The 18,977-nt window shown below is 47.1% G+C and overlaps 1 protein-coding gene across 7 annotated transcripts in view; it reads right to left on the reverse strand.

Annotated features, from left to right (window-relative positions):
* Positions 1-2,369: 2,369 nt before the first annotated feature.
* Positions 2,370-18,977, reverse strand: part of GATAD2A (GATA zinc finger domain containing 2A) — a 67,803-nt gene continuing 51,195 nt past the window's right edge. For 6 of the 7 annotated variants that reach the window (XM_064469417.1, XM_064469419.1, XM_064469418.1 and 3 more), the window contains 9 exons: positions 16,667-16,796; positions 15,994-16,125; positions 14,361-14,450; positions 12,191-12,322; positions 10,872-11,039; positions 9,724-10,003; positions 8,891-9,180; positions 7,862-8,048; positions 2,370-6,928 (listed from right to left, as the gene is read on the reverse strand). In XM_064469417.1, the coding sequence (XP_064325487.1) occupies positions 6,798-6,928; positions 7,862-8,048; positions 8,891-9,180; positions 9,724-10,003; positions 10,872-11,039; positions 12,191-12,322; positions 14,361-14,450; positions 15,994-16,125; positions 16,667-16,796 (1,540 nt within the window). In that variant the 3' untranslated portion in view covers positions 2,370-6,797. The remainder of the gene's footprint in view (positions 6,929-7,861; positions 8,049-8,890; positions 9,181-9,723; positions 10,004-10,871; positions 11,040-12,190; positions 12,323-14,360; positions 14,451-15,993; positions 16,126-16,666; positions 16,797-18,977) is intronic. The other variant, XM_064469415.1, reaches the window with a different exon arrangement.

Here is an 18,977-nt window from a genome sequence, read left to right on the forward strand (position 1 = left end):
AGGGGGGAGCAGCTCCCACCTTCTGAAGCGAGGCGAGACCCCGCGGCCGGCTCCCACGCGGGAGCTGATGCAATCCCACCCCGCTGTTACGCGGCGGCCGCATCACGCTACCGCTTCTGGGACCGGGCCAAGGATTCGTGAGATGGAGACGAACCCCCGAGCCTCTTTGCTCCCAAGGGGATGAGGGGACCCCCTTGGCGGGGAGCAGAGCTGGGGGTTCAGAGCCGGTCAAGCCAAGGGCAGGCTCTTTTGTAGCTGATGGGGAACGGGAATAGAACAGGTTGTGGGCAGTATTGCAGCAGCCATCAGGAGGGATTCAAATCCTCCCCCCTCTGGAGGTGAGGTGTTTCACCACTACCCAAAGGGCCGCCTCCTCCTCCTCCTCCTCCCCCGAGGGGCTCAGCCTCTGCCCGGGGGCAGCTGGGAGCAGCAGACCTATAATTTCCAGTGGCTGCATTTCCCTGAACCAGGAGTTTTTCAGGGCGGAGTGTAGTGCACTTAACCCGCCAGCTGCCAGCAACGTCTAAATCAGCACGACAGAATTCCCTCCGGGACTTTCGAGATGCGAACCTGCAGTACGGGACCCCTCTACAACGTCACCTGGTCCAGCTGCCCCCCGGAGCCTGCAGGGTCCGGATATTGTCATCTTCTACCACTTCAATCCACCGTAGCCTGATGGTTTTGGTACCGAAACAGCCTCGCGTTAATAGCCTGCACTGCAGTTTCACAAGAGACTTCCTCGGCAAGAGCCTTCTCTAGCACAGCAATTCAACAGCTTTGAGGAAAATGAAATAGCTTGAATTAAACCGGCTCCTGAACTCGCGTATTGAGAAATTCAGACATTTTCCAGTTCTAGAAGCTCAAAAGCAGCTCGTAAAGGACCCCATAAAATCCCCCCAGCCCCGATGAGGGTCAAACATTTCACCCGTCTGTGAACACAGCAGAGGGTGCAGGTCAACGCCGACCCGGGCGCATCCAGCGGAGCCGGGAGAGGTGGGCTGGGGGGAGCCGGCTCTGCCCGCGCTGCTCTCGGTGCAGATCCGCTCGTAGAACAAGGCTTCCCTCGCAGGGGAGAGGCTGCGCCCGGTGCTGTAACCTCCTCCTCGCTGCTCTGCCGCCCGCTCGCTGTCAGCAGGACCTGCGGGACGCTCCTCCGCAGCGCCGAAAACGGGTTTTGCGACGCCAAAACGAGTTAATTCCTGCTTTCACCCAGAACAAACCACTTCTCATCCTCGGCAAATTCAGGGGCCTCCATCGGGAAGGCGCCGCAGAGCACAGCCAGACAGCAACCGTCGCTTCTTCCTTGAAACAGCGTCTCCCCACTCGCTGTAGCTCAGCCGGCGGCGGAGGACGCCTGGGAACGGCGAGCGGCGTGTTTCTGGCAGGAGGAGGCTGGGATGCTCGGCGAGGATCGGGGGGTTTCCACCTTAGCGTCACAGACAGACAAACGCCGAGGGCTCGATCCAGCACACGCACGAATGCCGCGTTACTGTTGTGCTCTTGCCCTTGATAATACATATGGAAACCCGAGCTGGAAAAACCCAAACGAACGTATTTTTGCCCTCCCTTCAAGCTGGGATTTGTTCTAGAGCAGGAACCGTGCCCTTCTTCCCTCTCTCCCTCCAAACAAGCGGTTCCGCAGCGTGGGCTGTCGGCGAAGCCACATTTCTTCACCTTGTTGCAGATCACCGTGAGTGGCTTTGGGGAACAGCCAGAACCAGGAGAGACCCGGGTGCGATGGGACTCGCCCCGCACCGTGCCCCAGGCTGCCGAGCAACACTCCCGCGGATTTTTTTAATCCAGAATTAGGGGCAACACCATTCAAGTTTGCGATCCAAATCTCCCTTTTCTCCTCCCGGAAGGTAGCAATCCACCAGCTGCTTGGGTTATCCCGGAGTATTTAAATGAACTTATTAACGCGTTCAAGCATTTCAGGAGGGACGCGGGGTTAAACCTCTGGTTTCGGAACGGCAGGGCTCGCCCGCGGGCAGAACGCCGGCAGCTCGTTGCGTCTTCGGCTTGTTTACTTGGGAGGTCCAAGTGTTTACGCCAGGACGTGGGGAGCGGGTAAGAGCAGCGATCGCAGGGTGGGGAAGGGCTGACGAGATCCCCGTCTGCATCCAGCCGCGAGGACGTCCGATCCGTCCGTGCCTCTTAATTTCAATCCGTCAAATTCCACGCAGGTGACGGTATCTCCCTCCTGGTCTGTTCTCCTCCCGGCCCCTGGGCTGGGGCGGGAGCCTGCGCCCTTCCCCAGGGGAAGGCAGCGGACCACCACCTCACCCCGAGCATCCGCGCCGATACGCGCGTGGAGCGAAACGAGGTGTGGCTGCAAACCGAGAGACTGCAAGTAAGAGGCAGACCCAAGAGTTTGTCCATTTGTTTATTGTCATTCAAATACTAAAAATCCCTCACAATACAATACACAGTTACTGAGTTCAGATTCTGCCGCCGCTGAGACTGTCAGATTTTAGTGGGATTTTTATTTTTTTTTTTTAATTTTTCTTTTATTATCAAAGATTTAGAGTCACAATAAATACGAGTGACAAAAACATACCCTGCGCTGGCGTAACGTTACAGTTACGCTCCTTTGTTAGATGATTATAAATTCTTTTTGCCTTCCTCATTTAAAAAAAAAAGCACAACGCAAGTTATTTCGCTAACTGCAATGTACAGCGTAACTCTGCCTTAAGCAGACAAACACTAACTGCGGTTCCTTGAGGTCTTTTTGCATTATATATATATTTATATATTTATAATTATTTTTAAAAATGCCTTCTGCACCTCCTCCTTCCAAAAGGAGGAAGCGATGAATGAGCCAAAGAGGGTTTCTGGTGAGACCTGCCTAAGCCTGCTCCGCTCGCTCCTGCAGCCCAAGTTTTCCATTCTGGACTGGACTTTGCTTACTAAGGAGGAAAAAAAATCTACCAAAGGGAAAAAACAGAAGTGACGACCAGGTCTGAGAACTCAGAGGTACACGAATGGTTCCCTCACATGATAAAAATGCCTATAGAAAACGAACCCAAGCCCAAACTATCAGGAGTTTAAGGTTCACTGAGCCCTCCTCACTGTTACAGCTGCAATGCCATTTACAGGAATCCCCAGAACACAAAAATTCACAAAGCCACCCTTTACGCAGACTGGAAAAGCCGTTCAAGCCGACTGTGCTATAGAAGCAAAAGGTTCAACCAGGCCACTTGTCGTGTTTCTGAGCAAAGGACGGCCGTCTCACCAGCGCTCAGAAACCGAACAGGTAATAAATTAGCTTATTAAAAAAATAATAAAATTAAAAAAAAAAAAACACACAGCTCCCAAATTGCAACATGGGTTTCAAGTGAAAATCCGGGGTTTATTTCACAAGTTGCTAAAATCTAAGTACAATAGTCATTTTCATTATTACTGTATTATAAAATCTTGTAGTCGCAACGTCTCAAAGAAAGGTTATATGGCTTGCAAGAACCAACGCTGCTCTAACCCTCTCCCCAGGAGAGGGGGGAAGCAAGCAGCATCTGAGCAATGTCAAACCAGCTCATGCAGCAGTTTGCGGCGAAGCAGTGGAGGGTCGGGGAAACAGGACACGATGCCGGATACTCCACCTGAATGATACTGATTTACAGGTCAGACTGTCGAGCAGCACGTTCAGTCTCTTGTTCTGAGGGAGCTTTAAGTACAATGGTCTTTTTCCAGGAGAGGGCTGATGAGGTGAGGCTTTCCGACAGCTCTGCGGCAGAACCAATAGCCCTTACGGAGGCAGGAATCCCAAACATGACAGCGGCAGAAATAAACCAAGGATTTGTTCTTAAAAGCGTGTCTAACCCCCCCCTCCTTCACGCTTCCCAACCAATTTAACCTTTAGGGCGTAACACCATTATGTGAATATTCCATTTAATTGAGCTTTTCGGTTTGCTTGTTGGTTTGGGGTTTGTTTTTTTTCTTCTGCAAGAAGGGGAACATACAGATGGGGAGGAGGACATTTGGAAAGACTGCAGCAAGTGTTTTTACAGCTCTCTAAACCTAGCTTGGTACCTTAACTAGCCCAGCTCAACACTACTCAACCGAATATGCAGTTCTGAAAACAAAGGCGGGAGCAGTTCTGGCATTTAACACGTGTGTACCACTGAAGTCTTCCGGCACGTTTATCTCAAACTTTGCAGAAACACCCATGCAATAAATATATCCTCCAAGTTACCTGCAGCACTCCACGAACCACAGATTAAAAGCGATGTCAAAACTGGTTTGAATCCCGACAGCCCGATATCCATGTCGTATTTCCCGTTTGCTTACAAAAAAAGCCTTCAAAATAACTCCACCCCACTACGTAAGACAATATACATGGGGTTTTATTCTACATCAAACGAAACGCGGCTGCGGTCGAGCGTTGCTGAGGGAGCAACGTTTGTGAGACAGTACGTGCAGACTCGGTTTTAATTTCAGTTCCAAATCTTAAAATAAGTCTTCTCTATTATTTTAAGGCTTATTTTAAGACTCCCCCACCCACTGTGCTGAAATGACAAGCTGCTGTAGTGAGCTGGCGGTATCCAAAAAGGCTTTGACATCGCTTTTAAAAGAGGCGAGTTTAATACTTCTGCCCCTCTTTCCCAGCATCAGCTGAAGCTAAAGCCACCCCAATGCTGGAAAGGGATTGTGAAGTTGTCCGGGCTTCCCAAAAGGGTATTTGAATTTCAGTTGGAGAAGTTTTGCTTGTTCTCTTTAAAAATGCGCTCGCTCTTCCCAGGTGATTTAACATTTGCATCAATGACGAGATAATGCAGGCGTTTGACAGAAGAGAGGAAGAAACACCACCCCCCCCCCGCCCCCAAGCTCCACGCAGGTAAGGAACTGAAACTTTGCCATAATATTTCAAAGTGCAAAAATAAAATGCACTCCATTTCTCTCTCCACATCTCCCAATCCAAAATATCTTGGAATGAAAAGAAAAAATTTTAAACTCAAACCAATTCCTCTCATCCCCATTTAGCTCTTAATATACATTTGTAAAACAAACAAAAAAACAAAGTCGAATTGAAATTCTAGGGCTTTATACAGCAACAAATACCATTTTGCAAAACTAGGTTTTCTAGACTACTGAACAGTTTTCAAAGTATCTAAATACCGATATTCACACAACAGAAGAGGGGCTAAAATGAACGAGTTTTGCTTTCTCACTATGCAATAGTTAGATCTGAAAGGGGACAACCCTATACAGTTATTGGTTTCAAGTTAGATCTAACAGCAACTGCTAAGAAAATAGATTCAGCATAGACTGAATAGTAACCCCTCCCCCCCTTTTCTTTTATATATAGATATATAGATATATATATATAATTTTGCAAATAATTCTTATCAGCACTACTTCTAGTACTGATATGCAACATAAGTAGTAAGGCATGTATTTCTGCCACTTGAATTCAACTTAAATTTGGGAGAAGCACAGGGAAGAAGGAGGGAAGATGACGAGAAGGGGGGAAAAAAAAAAAAAATGGACCTGATGGATTTGGGCTTAACCTGTGGAATCCCCAAGATATATTAAAACCACATAGAAACCTGTCCTTAAAGCAGGGTTACCTAAAGCTCTATCGAAAATGAAATACTGAAGCGATGGACAGAGGAGCATGCTTGGTACGCCCGGAAGAACGGAGCTCTAGAGGGATCAAGGTAGGCAGTCCTGCCCCCAACGCGCCCTACACGTGCCGCCGCGGTCATTGGGCCACCGCAGCACGGACCAGAACGGCCGCTCCTCGGCAGGTGTCGGCAGAGGAAGGAGCCTGCGACCTGACGGCAGCCTCCCGGTCCTCCGCTCCCTCCACTCGCCCTTTCTGATTGCGTGCAGCTTCTGGAATTCCTTTTTTTTTTTTTCCTTTTTTTTTTTTTTTCTTTTTTTTGAGTAAAATTGCTCAAAAACAACAACAACAACAAAACCCCCTCCAAAAAAGAAAATAATCAGAAACAGTTTCACTTTTAAGTCTCTGGGAACATATGAAAGAAAGGCCCAACTGCTCTTCGCTGAATTAGAAAGACCGAACAAAGGTGTTTGTCTATTCAGTAAATTAGATTTTAGACTACCAACAGTTCAAAGTCTATTCAAAACAGAATCCAACAAAAGTGAGAGACTCCTGCACCGGTTCCCACCTACCAGACAAGTTTTGGTGGCAGCCAGTCCCTTTATTAAAAAAAAAACAAACCCAAAACAAAAACGTACTCAACTGCAATTTGAGTTTGCACTTCTTTATCATTAGCTCATCATCAGAAGATTTTGAAACATTATGATCTGTAGACTGCCTTCCTGGCTGGAGGAGGGGCAGGGAAGAAAAGCAAACACGAACTCGGCTCACTAAATGCATCTGCAAGATGGGGTTGAAATTCCTCTCTCTCCTCGAGCTGACATCCACGCTCGGTCGCGAACGATCACCACGTTCCTGGTGAATGGGTAGTTATTAATCAAGAAACCGAAGGCAGAGAGTCGTTTAGTCCTCCTTTTGTGCTGGTGACAAAACAAATCCAAACTAAATACATAAAGCCAGAAAAAAAAAAAAAAGAAAAAGAATTCTTCCCCTTCCCTGACAGCCTTCATCATCAATCATAAGAATCTGTAACCAAATGAGCTTCAGTCTTTCCCACCCACGTGGTGTCGTTTTCTCATAGCAGGGACAGCAGCACTCGATGGGATGAGGAGTGGTCTTCTTGCATCCTATAAAGCCTGGGGCATATCCAGCTGGGATTAAAGCAGATTCCACTGTAATGTGGTACAAAAAGGATGGCAGAAACAGGAAAAGTCTTCCTCTCGGGCATTCCTCTGCATTATTTCCACGTGGCGGACTGTGGGATGGACCGTGGGGGAATCATATCCAGGAGATATTCACGCTGGCGGTCTACTGCTGAGGACGACTTGTGCACAGCTAAACTAGGATTAACAAAAGGTAAAGCCCCACCTGACGAGACACAAAAGAGAAGAGAGAACAAGTGTCACAGTACAATAAAAACACGAGACAAAACAGTGGCAAAACACACACTACTCTCATTTCACCCACATGAAAAAGGATCATCGAGGCACTACTGGCCACAAAGGTCAGGCACCTTCAGAAGATGAAAGCTTCCAAAATCATCCCAAAGAGGAGCAAGATTTTGTACCAGAAATGAAGATTTAAGCAGACTAGAGCTCTCTGCAAGGAAATTACATTTTAAAAGATAAGTTAAGCTGTCAGGAATAAAAAATATCAAAAGAAATCCATTCCACACTGGGCAAGAGAGCAGGTCGCAAGAGCTAGTTGCTGGAGTGTTTCCTTCCTGCAGATCCTAATTATAATTTAAGAAAACAAACGACTCTTCTCAAGTCAGATACTTATATGTATAAAAAAAATCAGATTAGAATGTATAATTTCCATTTGTTCAAAGCAACAGCTTCAGTTATTTCAAACCCTGAGGAACGCTGGGTGCGTGCACTGTAGCCTTACCTAGAGCAAAACCATCTGTTTACTGTACGTCGCTTTCAGCAAAGAGAAAACACCAGTCAAGATTAAACAACTGCATTAAAACTCCCAGAAACGAAGGACGAGCTCCTGCAGCGCCGCGCTGGCTGCGCGCGCAGACTCGGCGATGAACAGTCTGACCTCACATCTGTTCAGTCTATTTACAAACGTGTGAATCTGTAGTTTTTATTTGGTAGCACCACCCGACTGCCCCTTTTGATGGGCATAAACCACACCAAAAGCGAGTGCCAACACCACCACCAAGAGCAAAGCCTCGGTACCGTCAGGCTTTCATGCAGGAAGCGTCAAAGAGAAATCCTTACCCAAAGAACTATGATTGTTGGACAGAGTGCAGCTAGTAAGTACAAAGAAAAGAAACTTTAGAGAAAAATCTACCTGTATTGATGGGAGTCTTCTTCCAGGCGGCAGCGCTGCCCTTGCTGACAGGTCTCTCAGCATGCTTACCTGGCCTACTCCCAAGTGCTGCTGCAGACGATGCATTCTGCAACTTGGGTGACTGGCTAAATGCATGCAACACTCCTCGCGGAGCTCCAGGAGGACCTCGAGACATCTGGCTAGAAGTCTGGCAAGAGAGCAAACGGGAAGACAGGCATCGCAGTTTTCTGTCTCCCAAGTACAACAGCCTTGATGAATCTTTACTGCCCCTCTCTCCTTTCTTGGCTTTTTCTGCCAAGTCTGGAAGGCATTACTAAAGTTTCGGGGCTGAAAAATTCCAAGACATCTCTACAACAAAATCAGAATCAGCTTTCTCTTTCTGAAAGCACCTGTAAGGATGAGGAATTATAACAACTTCAAAGCAGGAAACCCCCCCCCCCCCCGTGCTGTGTAAGCACCTCCACACACAAGCAGCACTCTGCTTCCCTGTGCTAAATAAGCAGCACCTTGATTCAACTCAAAGCAGCACTTAGGCAGCTTCTGCCTTCCTCCAACCGAAAGGTGGTTTTACAAGGTGTGCAAGATCCAGTCCCTGTCATGGACGGGTGCTGCCATCACCTTAAAACTTCACAAGCAACATTATGTGCTCTTGGCTCAAGCCAATCTTCCCCCCCCTCCAATCTCGGGTCAATTTACTCTTGTGTATTTGGCACCAAAGCACCTCTTTCCACTTGGCACAGCCTAAAAAAGTTGAGGAACAGACTTTGCAGGGTATGAGTTAAACAACTGGACAATGAGCCTGCAGAAAAACACCACTCTCTCCCGCTCTTCAGAACATAATTTAAATACCAGGTCCCCGCGTGACAAAACCCACTTCAGCCAGCTCGGTTTTAAGCTTACACTCAAACACACTCACTCTGTGGAGCCCAAATAAAGCGCGCTCACGCATCAGTTCCGTGCCTGCATACCGAACGCTTGCGCCTGGAGCCGCGGGACCCTTGTCCCACCATCACCAGGACGGAGCCGTACCTGCTTGAGCGAGTGGTGCTGCACTATAGGGTCTGACTTGGTCTGTACAGGAGACGCAGTCTGTTGCAGTATCCTTTGCTCAATCTCCTGCTCTTGCTGCAGTGCTTTTACGAAGGCAGCCTTCAGTCGGTTAGTGTGCTCAGCTTTCAAGGCCTTTTTCTGATTGGATGTCATGCAGGTTTCGCACATGATGGTTCCGTTCTTCTCCTCCCTCCAACGGCAGGTGAAGTCAGTCTTACACTGAGCACACATATAGGGCTCGCGAGACGCTACAGCAACCGAAACTTTACCTGGAGAACACAACCGGCTTTGGTCAGCTCCACCTGTGGCTTCTATGAATGAATAATCCTTGAGAAACCTTAAGAATATCCCAGCTTTTTAAAAAAAGACAAACAAACCCCAAAGCAAACCCTCCACCTTAAACTCTCCTCAGTCTGAAGCCTTTTGCATTACTAAATCTTTAAACTCTCTACTTCTGTGAGTGCGTGCGGAGGCGTCCGGCAGATAATTCTTTAGATACTGGTTAGAGGATTTAGTGGTGATGGGCAAACTGGCTGACAGGGAGCCAGCAGCTCTGGGGAGAAACAGATGCATTTTTAGAGAAATCTTCACCACCAGTGCCTAGCCTACGAGAAACCAGAACACTGGGAAATTTAAGAATTTTATAGTTAAAACAGTTTGAAAAGTATTAAAAGAAGTGAATCCTAGATTTGACTGAATACGACAATTTAACCCTGCGATGCCTGAAACCCCTTGCTGCTGTTATTGAGATAAAATCCAGACGGGAAAGGTTCTCTCCCCGCCTTTGAGGAACATTTTTAACGCGCTCTCACCTTGAGTTTCCAGCAGATTCTGCACAACTTCTTCCAACCCAACTAAGTAAATAAATTCGTTATTAGCTGCGCTTGGCAGGAAGTTCATCTCTGGCGCAGGTGGCTTGGGAGGAGGGATCTCCAACAGCGTCTTCTCCAGCTGCTTCCGCAAGGCGAGCTTGGCGGCGGCCTGCCGGCTGGCCGGCGAGTCGTTGGAGTTGACGATGGAAGCGGCGCTGGTTGTAGTAGCATTAGCCTGAGCGGACGTCACGGTTGTACCTTTGATTGAAGTTGGTGAAGCCTGGGAGGAAACGGGACGCGGCTGAGCGACAAACGCCACACGGTTCGGCACTTTCGACACACGAAGAAAGGGACGAGAGGGAGGGACGCAGCGTCGGCTCCGACGCTGCGCGGGGCTGTGTGTCTGCGACCAAGGCCGGCTGCTTGGGACTAGACCAAACCGCCTGCCTCTATGCCTTCATCTTCTGGGTGACCAAACTGGCCACAATACACATATGCTCACTGCAACACCGTACCTGCCATCTAACGCTCTCATTCTTTTTCTAAAGAACTTTATTCTTCTTTACTGATCATTCTTATAGGGCAGTTTTAGAAAGGCTAAAGATGAAACCAAAAAGCAGTCGTTTTCCTTAGGGTTTTGTCAAAGCACTGACTAAATTGTTTCCTTCATCTACAGCACCTGTACGCCAGTTATCAGTGATAGACGCTAGGCTGCTGCTTCAGTATCTCCTGGTGTTTCCAACAGGAGAGCTAACCCATTTTGAGCTCGGTTTACCGGAGCGCTCATTTACGCTTCTTAAGGAAGGGGTGGGGGTGTGTGTGTGGAAATAATTCTAATGGACAGCTTCATATTGAAATACCAAATGTGAAACGAGGCACAAAATTCAGTTCACTGAAATGTAATATTTCTTCCCAATACTCTGTAATGTTTTTCTTCATTCCTATGTACAGGTGAACGCCAACAGAGGAAGGGACTGCAGGGGAAGAACGAGGCGCAGGGTAGCTGTCATGACAAGCAGCCACATCAGTTAGATGACAGCAGGCCACGCCAATTAGATACAGTTACCGGACAATCAGTAATTAAAACCATTTACCTGTTCCTTTGAGGGGAATGTTATGCTTGGCACAAAGCACCTTACGGAACTCACCTGCGGGATGTTGACAAGCAGGCTGGTGTTGGGGACGTTGGCGACGCGGATCAGACCCTGCTGGATAATTCGCTGCCCCTGAATTTGTACGCTGGGGACCGATGCCCGCGGTGCCAGCAGCAGCGGAGGCGGCCCCGTGCTGGAGTGCTGTCGGATGTTGTGGATTTGCTGGGAAGACACAGAAATGGGCTGATGCAATGGTGCCATGAACGATGAGGAGGATTAGACAGCGGGAAGTTAAGTGGTGGGAGTCGAATGGGATGACATGAGACAGTGGAAATGAGGCAAGGCAGGGAACGCAAAGAAAGCGTGATAATTAAAATCTGTGTCAAAATGCGATGTTTTTCCCTTTCCCTCTGTCAAAATGAAACAAGTAGAACGTAACGTGAAGAGAGATGCTCGTACGCGAGGCCGTCACGTTACGGCCAAAACAGCTGTGCCAAAAAAAAATAAATATCTAAGTTTCTGAGTCAAATTTCTTTCAAGATGTATAGTTAAGCCTGTTTCATTTTAAAGGCATTAGGCAAGCTATTTCTCAGAATGAGTTTTTCTCCATAATCAGACCAGAAAGAAAATGAAACACCAAATCTCTACCTTCCTCCTTAATGCCAGCTACGCAACAGATAAAAGCAGACCTTTCACTGCAAAATAAATCCTCATTTAACAAGGAAATATTTTTTTCCCCCGGTATCCCACAGAAGTCATAATTTTAGAAGACTGTATCAAATTGAACATTGCTTTCCTACTCCTTCAGTGACACCACTCTTCCGTTATAGGTGATAAAGCCCTTCAAAGCAGCACTTTTAGACTTCCAGTCAACTATCTCATTTCAGCAGCTCTTATTCAACCGCAAGACAGACACAATGAGGGGAAAAAAGTGGGTTTTAGCATTTGAAAAGGTGAAATTGATATGACAGAAAGAATAACGAGGGGGGGGGAAATGGAAGAATGAGGGATTGTGTTTCATTTCCTCTGCTGCCACCCTAAAAAGCGGGTGAAGCTGGAAGCCTGTAAATTAACTTTTCTAATAAAGGCAAACAAACTGCTCTGGCGTAGCTAAGGGAAGCAGCTATGCAGGTCAGACAGCATCCTGCATCACCACAGGGTTTTCTCTTGCTTCACTGGAAGCGTTATGGGATGGCACAACACACACAACTGGAACGATGCAGGATCTCTCAGCAGCAATACATCCAGCCATATTAAGAAGTTCAGGCAAGAATTTCATAGGGTCCCTCCGGACAAGCAGGAAGATGACTAAGAAAATAGTTGAGATGCATTAAGGGAAAACAGAGCGGAGCTACCACAAAGTAAATACTTACCTGTGCTCCCCTGACAAGAGGTGGCATTACTATCTGTGTGTTTTGCTGAGTTCCCAATTTCGAAGAAGTCTGCTGCCCTCCACGGACCAAGGGAGGAGGAATAACAGTGCCTGGTATACGTGTAGAAGAGGTCTGCAAAACAGAAAGTAGTTTACTTGGACTGTTTTGTGCCGGTGCATTTGTACGCATGCTCTCCTCCGCTGCTTAGCGTGCCGATAAAGCAGTATCTGACAGCTTACGCAGCGATACGGACATACGTAAGGACGCGATGGCGGTCTGGCTACGCGCTCGGGGATTCTCTCTCATCCTGCACAGAATTTAAAAGGTAAAGAGCAGCCCTGAACGACTCGCTACTGAAATCCAGTAACTCAAGAACTGCTGTAGAGACACACCAAAAGGCACGCCATAACCCGAGTGCCCGTACCCCCCTATCACGGAGGGGGTACGCGAGAGCAGCTCTCCTCTCTGGCTGATGTGACAGATGCAGCGTCTGTCTTGAGCCAGTGGAAATACTGTAGGACAAGAGATGGCCGGGCTGGCTTCAGTGCAGCTAGTGTCCGGGCGAAAAAAAAAGAAAGAAAAAAAAACAAGTGTATTTTTGGGGGGAGTATGGGGAAATACAAACCGCTGTCTTCAAGGAGAAGCACAGGGCAGACAAGTTGGAGATGCAGGAACCCAGGGAGGTGAGCAGCCTGGGCATGTGTATGTATGTGGGAAGGAAAAAAAAAAAAGAGACAGGAAAAGGGGAAAGCTTTAGAAAAATGAAAAAGAAAAGGAGTCAGGCTATTTGAAAAATTGCTGCCCATGCTTTTTGGGCTGCAGACTGCATTAAATCCTCAAAGTTTCTCATGACGCTATAAAAGGTGACCCGGTTTCATGCACCACTGACATTCCTGCAGGCCACTAACGCTACGTCATCGATCCTGAGAAGCACTCACTGCTCAAGAGCAACAAATGTCTCCATCCTATTCATGTGGCTTTCCACATCGGGCCACTTCCCTCACTCAAGCCCCACACTAACAAGGAACGAGGACTTCTGAAAACACTTTCCTGAGTTACCATGCGTACACACACGTACGTACTTAGGCAGGTGGGAAGTTTTACCCACTTCTGTCATGCCTTTCAACTGAAGGCCAAGCGTTAACTCAACTCCTGCACACAGGAATTAGTAGAGTTTTTACAGTCACGCAAAAGCAGATGGAGGTTAGGTTAATTTGCCCAAACAGCGCAAGTTAGACAGAATAACTTCGATGCTGGATTCTTAGCTGCCAGCTCTCTGCTCTGTCCAACCGAGGTTTCGCTGTCTGATTGCTGAAGATTGAACTTGTGGTCCAGTTCCTCTGAAAGTGCTGTCTTCGGTGAAGGCAACTTGCCTCAAGGAAGAGATTACTCCAACTGACAGACTGCTTAGGTTTTGTGAATGTGTCCTGAATGGATAGCAAATTTACCCTTCCCTTGAGTATAGCATTGTAGGGGGTTTCGAAACGAAGAGTTGCCGTTTTCCAAGCGAAAGCATTTTGTGCTGAAGCGGTTTTGAAATTGGTTTCGAATTAGCCCAAGGTAAATAACCAGAAATGTTTTAAATCCAAAAGTGAAACAAGATACTAAACTCAAGAGAAAAATTAGGTTGACAGATGTCAGTTGCCTCTGCTTTTTTTTTTTTTTTGCCTCCTTCCAAGGCTTTCCGACATTTCACTTAATTTAGTCTGAACCAAGATCCTTCCTACCACCATGTGCCATTCAGCCACCAAGCCAAAAGGAAAAATCGTATGATTCGCTCAGCTCTTACAGTTAATCACACTGAGGGCACAGCTAAGTCTCTCGAGGGTACGGCAACAGGCTGCCACCACATTTCCATGACATAACTCCATGGCATCCTCTTTCACCAAAGGTCGTTAGTGCTAGTATGGATGTATTTATCAGCAGAGTGGATCAGGTTGATCGGCCACTGAAAGATAAGCTTATAAGAGTTATCTCTGTGTGATATCCTACTTTTATCTCCCAGCCCAATCATTCTTAAAAAGCTTATGGTAGGGTTTCGGGAGTTTAAAAAAAATTAAAATAAAAATCCACCTGGCTCCAAGCCATGAATGTGATGGGACTGTCTTTAATGTGCACCTTCTTCCCTGCTCCATGCCCTAAACCTGGCAGCCTGGCCCACCCCACTGACCTGGAGGGACGGCTTGCCAGCAGGAACACTCTGCGGTCCCCGCACCAAGGGCGGAGGGGTGGCCACAGCACTCCCAGAGGAACCAGCAGGCTGGAAGAGGAAAAACCAGAAAGAAAGCAGACGAGTGTAAGGGTGTAAGCAGAATTACAGAAGGTAAGGGAATAAAAGCGTTTACCTCCTTGCACCTCAGTAAGAGAATCTTCAGAGACTCTTGTTTTCCCCCCTCCCCCATCCCCTTCTTCCTCCAAGCATCTCCACATGCGTATTTAAACGAAGAAATTATTAGGTAAGTGTAGATAAGATTACACCAGGAAAATAAAAGAGCCCATACACCAAAAGCAGAGCAATGTGGAAATCTATTTGAGCAGTCTCAGCTTAGAGGCCGCTTCAGTCTTATCCACCATTACTACTAGTCTCAACTAACTAGGTTCAAGCATAATGCGAAGTGAAAAAAAAGCTTAGGAAAAAGACTTCAGATATTAAGAAGTTTAGGACATGCCATTTCACCCTAGTTAGTTCAAACATCGAGAGCCCATTGCTCAGCGTTCAGCAGCGAGTTGAGCGATGCTGGTGCTTGCATTAGTTTTAATCCCATCTACTGAAGCACTCGGAAGTCCGGGCGAAAGACGCCAATAAAGCAACCAAAAGCAGCCAAGAGAGCTGTATTAACATCCATCTGCACCGTGAAGTGCACTTAAATCTACGCATCGCCCCCATCACAAAATCCATCAAGTCAGCATCACACGCTGTAAAACGAAATCGTTTCGTTGCCATTGTTACAGATACTTGAAATTTAGCCTGTGCCTTGATAGCAACGCGTGGGGTGCTCGCACGCCCCCTCGCCTCCCAACCTCCTCCGCTCTCCTCCTGGCACCCTCCACCTCTACCCTTCAGTGCCAGGACGAGTGGCACAGGCAGCGAGCAGAGCGGGCAAGCGCTCTGACAGAAAGGCAGACTAAGTTCCTGATGAAGACGGTTCTCCTCCCAGCGCTCTGGATATTGCGCGTGGTTGTGAGAGATGAGGGGTGGGGAGAAAAGAGGAGGAAGGGAAGGGAGTTCAGGGTGGGAGGGCTGAACCATTCCTTCCAGGGGCTGCTGGATTTTTGGATGATGAAAGCGTGCAGCTAACCACAGACTTACTTCACCTGGTAAGAGCTGGAATCCACACCTGGGCTCCTGCCACGCAGCACAAAACGCAGCCCTCGGCCACCCGCTCCCAGAGCCCGGGGTTCAAACGCTTTAACTCTCCCTGTCAGCACATTTGTTATGTGCAAGCGCCTCCTCCAAATGTATTTCAGCAATCTCAATGCGGCATTAAGGACTGGACAGAGTGTTTAATAATTGGAAGTATATTACATTCATAAATGCATCCGAGTTTAAACAAAAGGTCTTCAGCTTCTCAGTACGGTTCATAGGATAAACTGTCTTGTCCAGACAAAAAAGGGAATTCCACAAAGGGAATGTAACAGGATAAGCCACTGTAAGTTTCATAAAGATCTTAGGAAAAGTGAGATACACTTTATTTGAAAGCTGTTTTATGTTCCGAAGGTTATGGCAACCGCCACGGTTATTTATATTTCCCCCCCTCCACTTCAAAAGATGAGATGTGAAGTATCTGTAGGAAAATAAATACCTTCTGAGTAGTGGTCTCCTTCTGGATTTGACTTTGCCGTAACTTTTTCAATAAAACAAGCTTTGCTTCTTCTAACCGTAACTCTTCTTTTAGCTGTTTAATCATTCTCTCGCGCTCCTCTGGACTGCTTTTCTGCAGGGCCAGGTAAGACAATAGAGGATGGGAAAACAGGGAGGGGGCAGAGGGGAAAGAGATACCGTACAAGTTACGACAAGAACTTAGAGCATTATAATTGTCATCTATGTCTTAATATCACCCACATGCCTGCAATATACGGACGCAAGCTGAGTACAGAGAAAGAACTCAAAGGCAAAAAAAAAAAGAAAAGGTTTTTTGGAGATATTTTCACTAGCAAAACAAGTAAACAAAGACAAATGAAGAGTCAGACAACAAATCTGCATTATGCCATGCTGAATAAGGGACACTGCGTTCACTAAAAAGCCAGTTCTGAAAATGGCGCGCTTTTGAAGCGTGTAAAAATCAAGGAGGTAAGAGCCTGAAGAGGAATAAGAACGACACCGGCCCTTAGCAGCTCCAAGGCTCCCTGCTTACAAATCCATCCATATAAAACCACGTATCTGCTTGACCCCATAATCGCAGGTGCCTCTGTGGGAACAACGGGTGTGTTTTCTTCTTTCTAGAACTTGAAGTGTGCCAAGACGCGACGACTCACCATGAGTGCCTCCGTGTTGGTCTCTTTTAATGCTATTTTTGTTAAACCATTCATCCTAGGGCTAGAAGGTTCATTGTCAGATAACACTATAACATCCGGCGAGGGGACTCTCTTTTCTCTCTTTACTTCACTGTGAATCAAAAGAAAAATAGAGAGAACGAGTTAATAAAAACAAGGAAACAACTACTTCATGCTGCAAAGTGACATTATTTACACCCTCCTGCTAGATTAATCCTGAATTTCTCAATTCTGAATAAACATGGATGAGTTCAATCAATTTCTATTCTCCTTGTGGATATTAAGCTTCCCAGTAGAAAAGTGTGCCGCGAGGCAAGATACAGCCACGACACGTAGGAATGGTGAATTCCTTCAAATTAGAAGTTCCTCCATCAGCCACTTCACCCCCCTTAGAAGGTACAGAAGCTTTCCAGGGCTCCGCTTGCACCAGGGAAGACCCCATCCCACCCCTAACCCAGCGACAAGCAGGTCACTTGCCGCTTCTCTTTAATGCGCTGAAAGGCAAAACCACACCCGCCCCTTTTTGTTTTCCTTTCCTAATGGAAATATTTCTAAGTTGTGACTTTTCCCCACCCAAGTTACTGAATCTGAAGGAAACCCAACACAACCAGTTCACACCTATTCACTTACCTAAGTTTAAGTACTTTATGGCATTATTTTCTTCCCACACCAACTCTACTGAATTCTTTTCCAGTATTAACAGTGGAAACCTGTAACAGTCTCGACACGGACGCATCCACGCAACTTCACTGAAAACCACTGAAACATGTCCAGACTTATAGATTTTAACTCTTTACTTGGCTTTAAACCTCAGTGTCTTCAGCTGCACCTTCCACCTGAATTCCTGACAGTAAGTCGCCTCTCAGCTCTGTCGCCTACGATTATCGTACGAGCACAGAATCTTCAGCTACATGAGCCAGGAGGGACAGAGATGCCGTGATGTGACAACAGACGCCGGTGCCTCTCCTCTGCTGCACCAGCTGGTAACCGTCAGATCACCTTTGGTACCAGGATCTGGGATTTCAAACTACAGAGCGTAAGTATTTCAGGGCAAGGTTTGAGGCTCGTGATCATCAAAAGGTTTAGCAGGAGCTTCGTGGGAACGGGACAGCAAAGTCTTCCGTACTGCCCAGGAAACACCGACAGTGCTTGAGAAAGGGCCAGCAGCAAGAATTTTAGGAGAATGGAACCCAAGTAATTGTTTTGGTTTTTCTCATAACACAAAGCCAGAAGCAGCAACGGTGAAGTTTACAGTGAGACCCTTCTGGCTTGCTTTTATGCATTAGACAAAATGCATAAAGAATTTGTATCCAGCAAGATGAAGCAAGTATTTAAGTGTGTTTTGTGTTATTCACAAATAAGAGATGTGGTATACGAGCTTTGTACTTCTAAATATCACAGTTACTTCTTAAACTAAACAACAATTTTTAGACTTAACTGATACGCCACATATATTAGGAATTCAACAACAGAAATGAATCCTTATGATCTTATTTAGTGATGCAAAGGATATTCACACCGAATAACAGCACCGAAACGCTGTGTACCCCAATAAGCTCTGCGAAACACACCCCTTCAGGAAACACTCAGGGCATGTCAGACAGTATTTTGGATACTGCAGAACCAGCCACAAATACTGCAAAACCCAGCTCTAAAAACACAATTTCCATGTTAGGGGGAAAAATACAGAAGAAAGTAGAGTGTCCTCTAGAGGGCACAGCAAGCCAGTAAACTGGAGTCATTTAAACTCTGAGGTTGTTTCAAAATTAACAGTGGCACAGGTGAAGTACTTCCAGCTTTTTCCTGTATGTGAATGCCCCAAACTGGCTCAGGATGCTCTTAGCGGGGAAGTAACTGGGTCAGGCCAAGCTCTAGCTGGCTCAGTAGACTTCTCCCGACAGCGGCAAACAGCAGGGGTGCAGGGAATGCACCGACACGCTGAGCTCATCGCTGCTGAGCACTTTTCAGGTGGCAGCTGGAGCAGCTCCACGTGGAGGACCAAGCCTCAGCTGGAGTCAAGTGCCAGCCGTTCCTCCTCAAACTTTAAGGCTAAATCCGTCACGAGAAGTTACCTAAAAAGCCGAGAGTCACATAAACACGGGGATTTGAGCAGCCAGTGTTTGCAGCCTGAACGAGCCCACTCCAGAAAGACAAGAGCTCTTCTCCCAGCTCCACGCTCGAACCAGCCCGTACGTCTGCAGGGAGGGAAGCTGCAAAGAGCTACGGGGTCAACTCGTTCCAGCCCGGACGCACCCACAGACACGGGGTGATGTGAAGGATTTTAGTTGGCTAT

This window comes from Phalacrocorax carbo, chromosome 19, assembly GCF_963921805.1.
Source record: "Phalacrocorax carbo chromosome 19, bPhaCar2.1, whole genome shotgun sequence".
Taxonomy (NCBI): domain Eukaryota; kingdom Metazoa; phylum Chordata; class Aves; order Suliformes; family Phalacrocoracidae; genus Phalacrocorax; species Phalacrocorax carbo.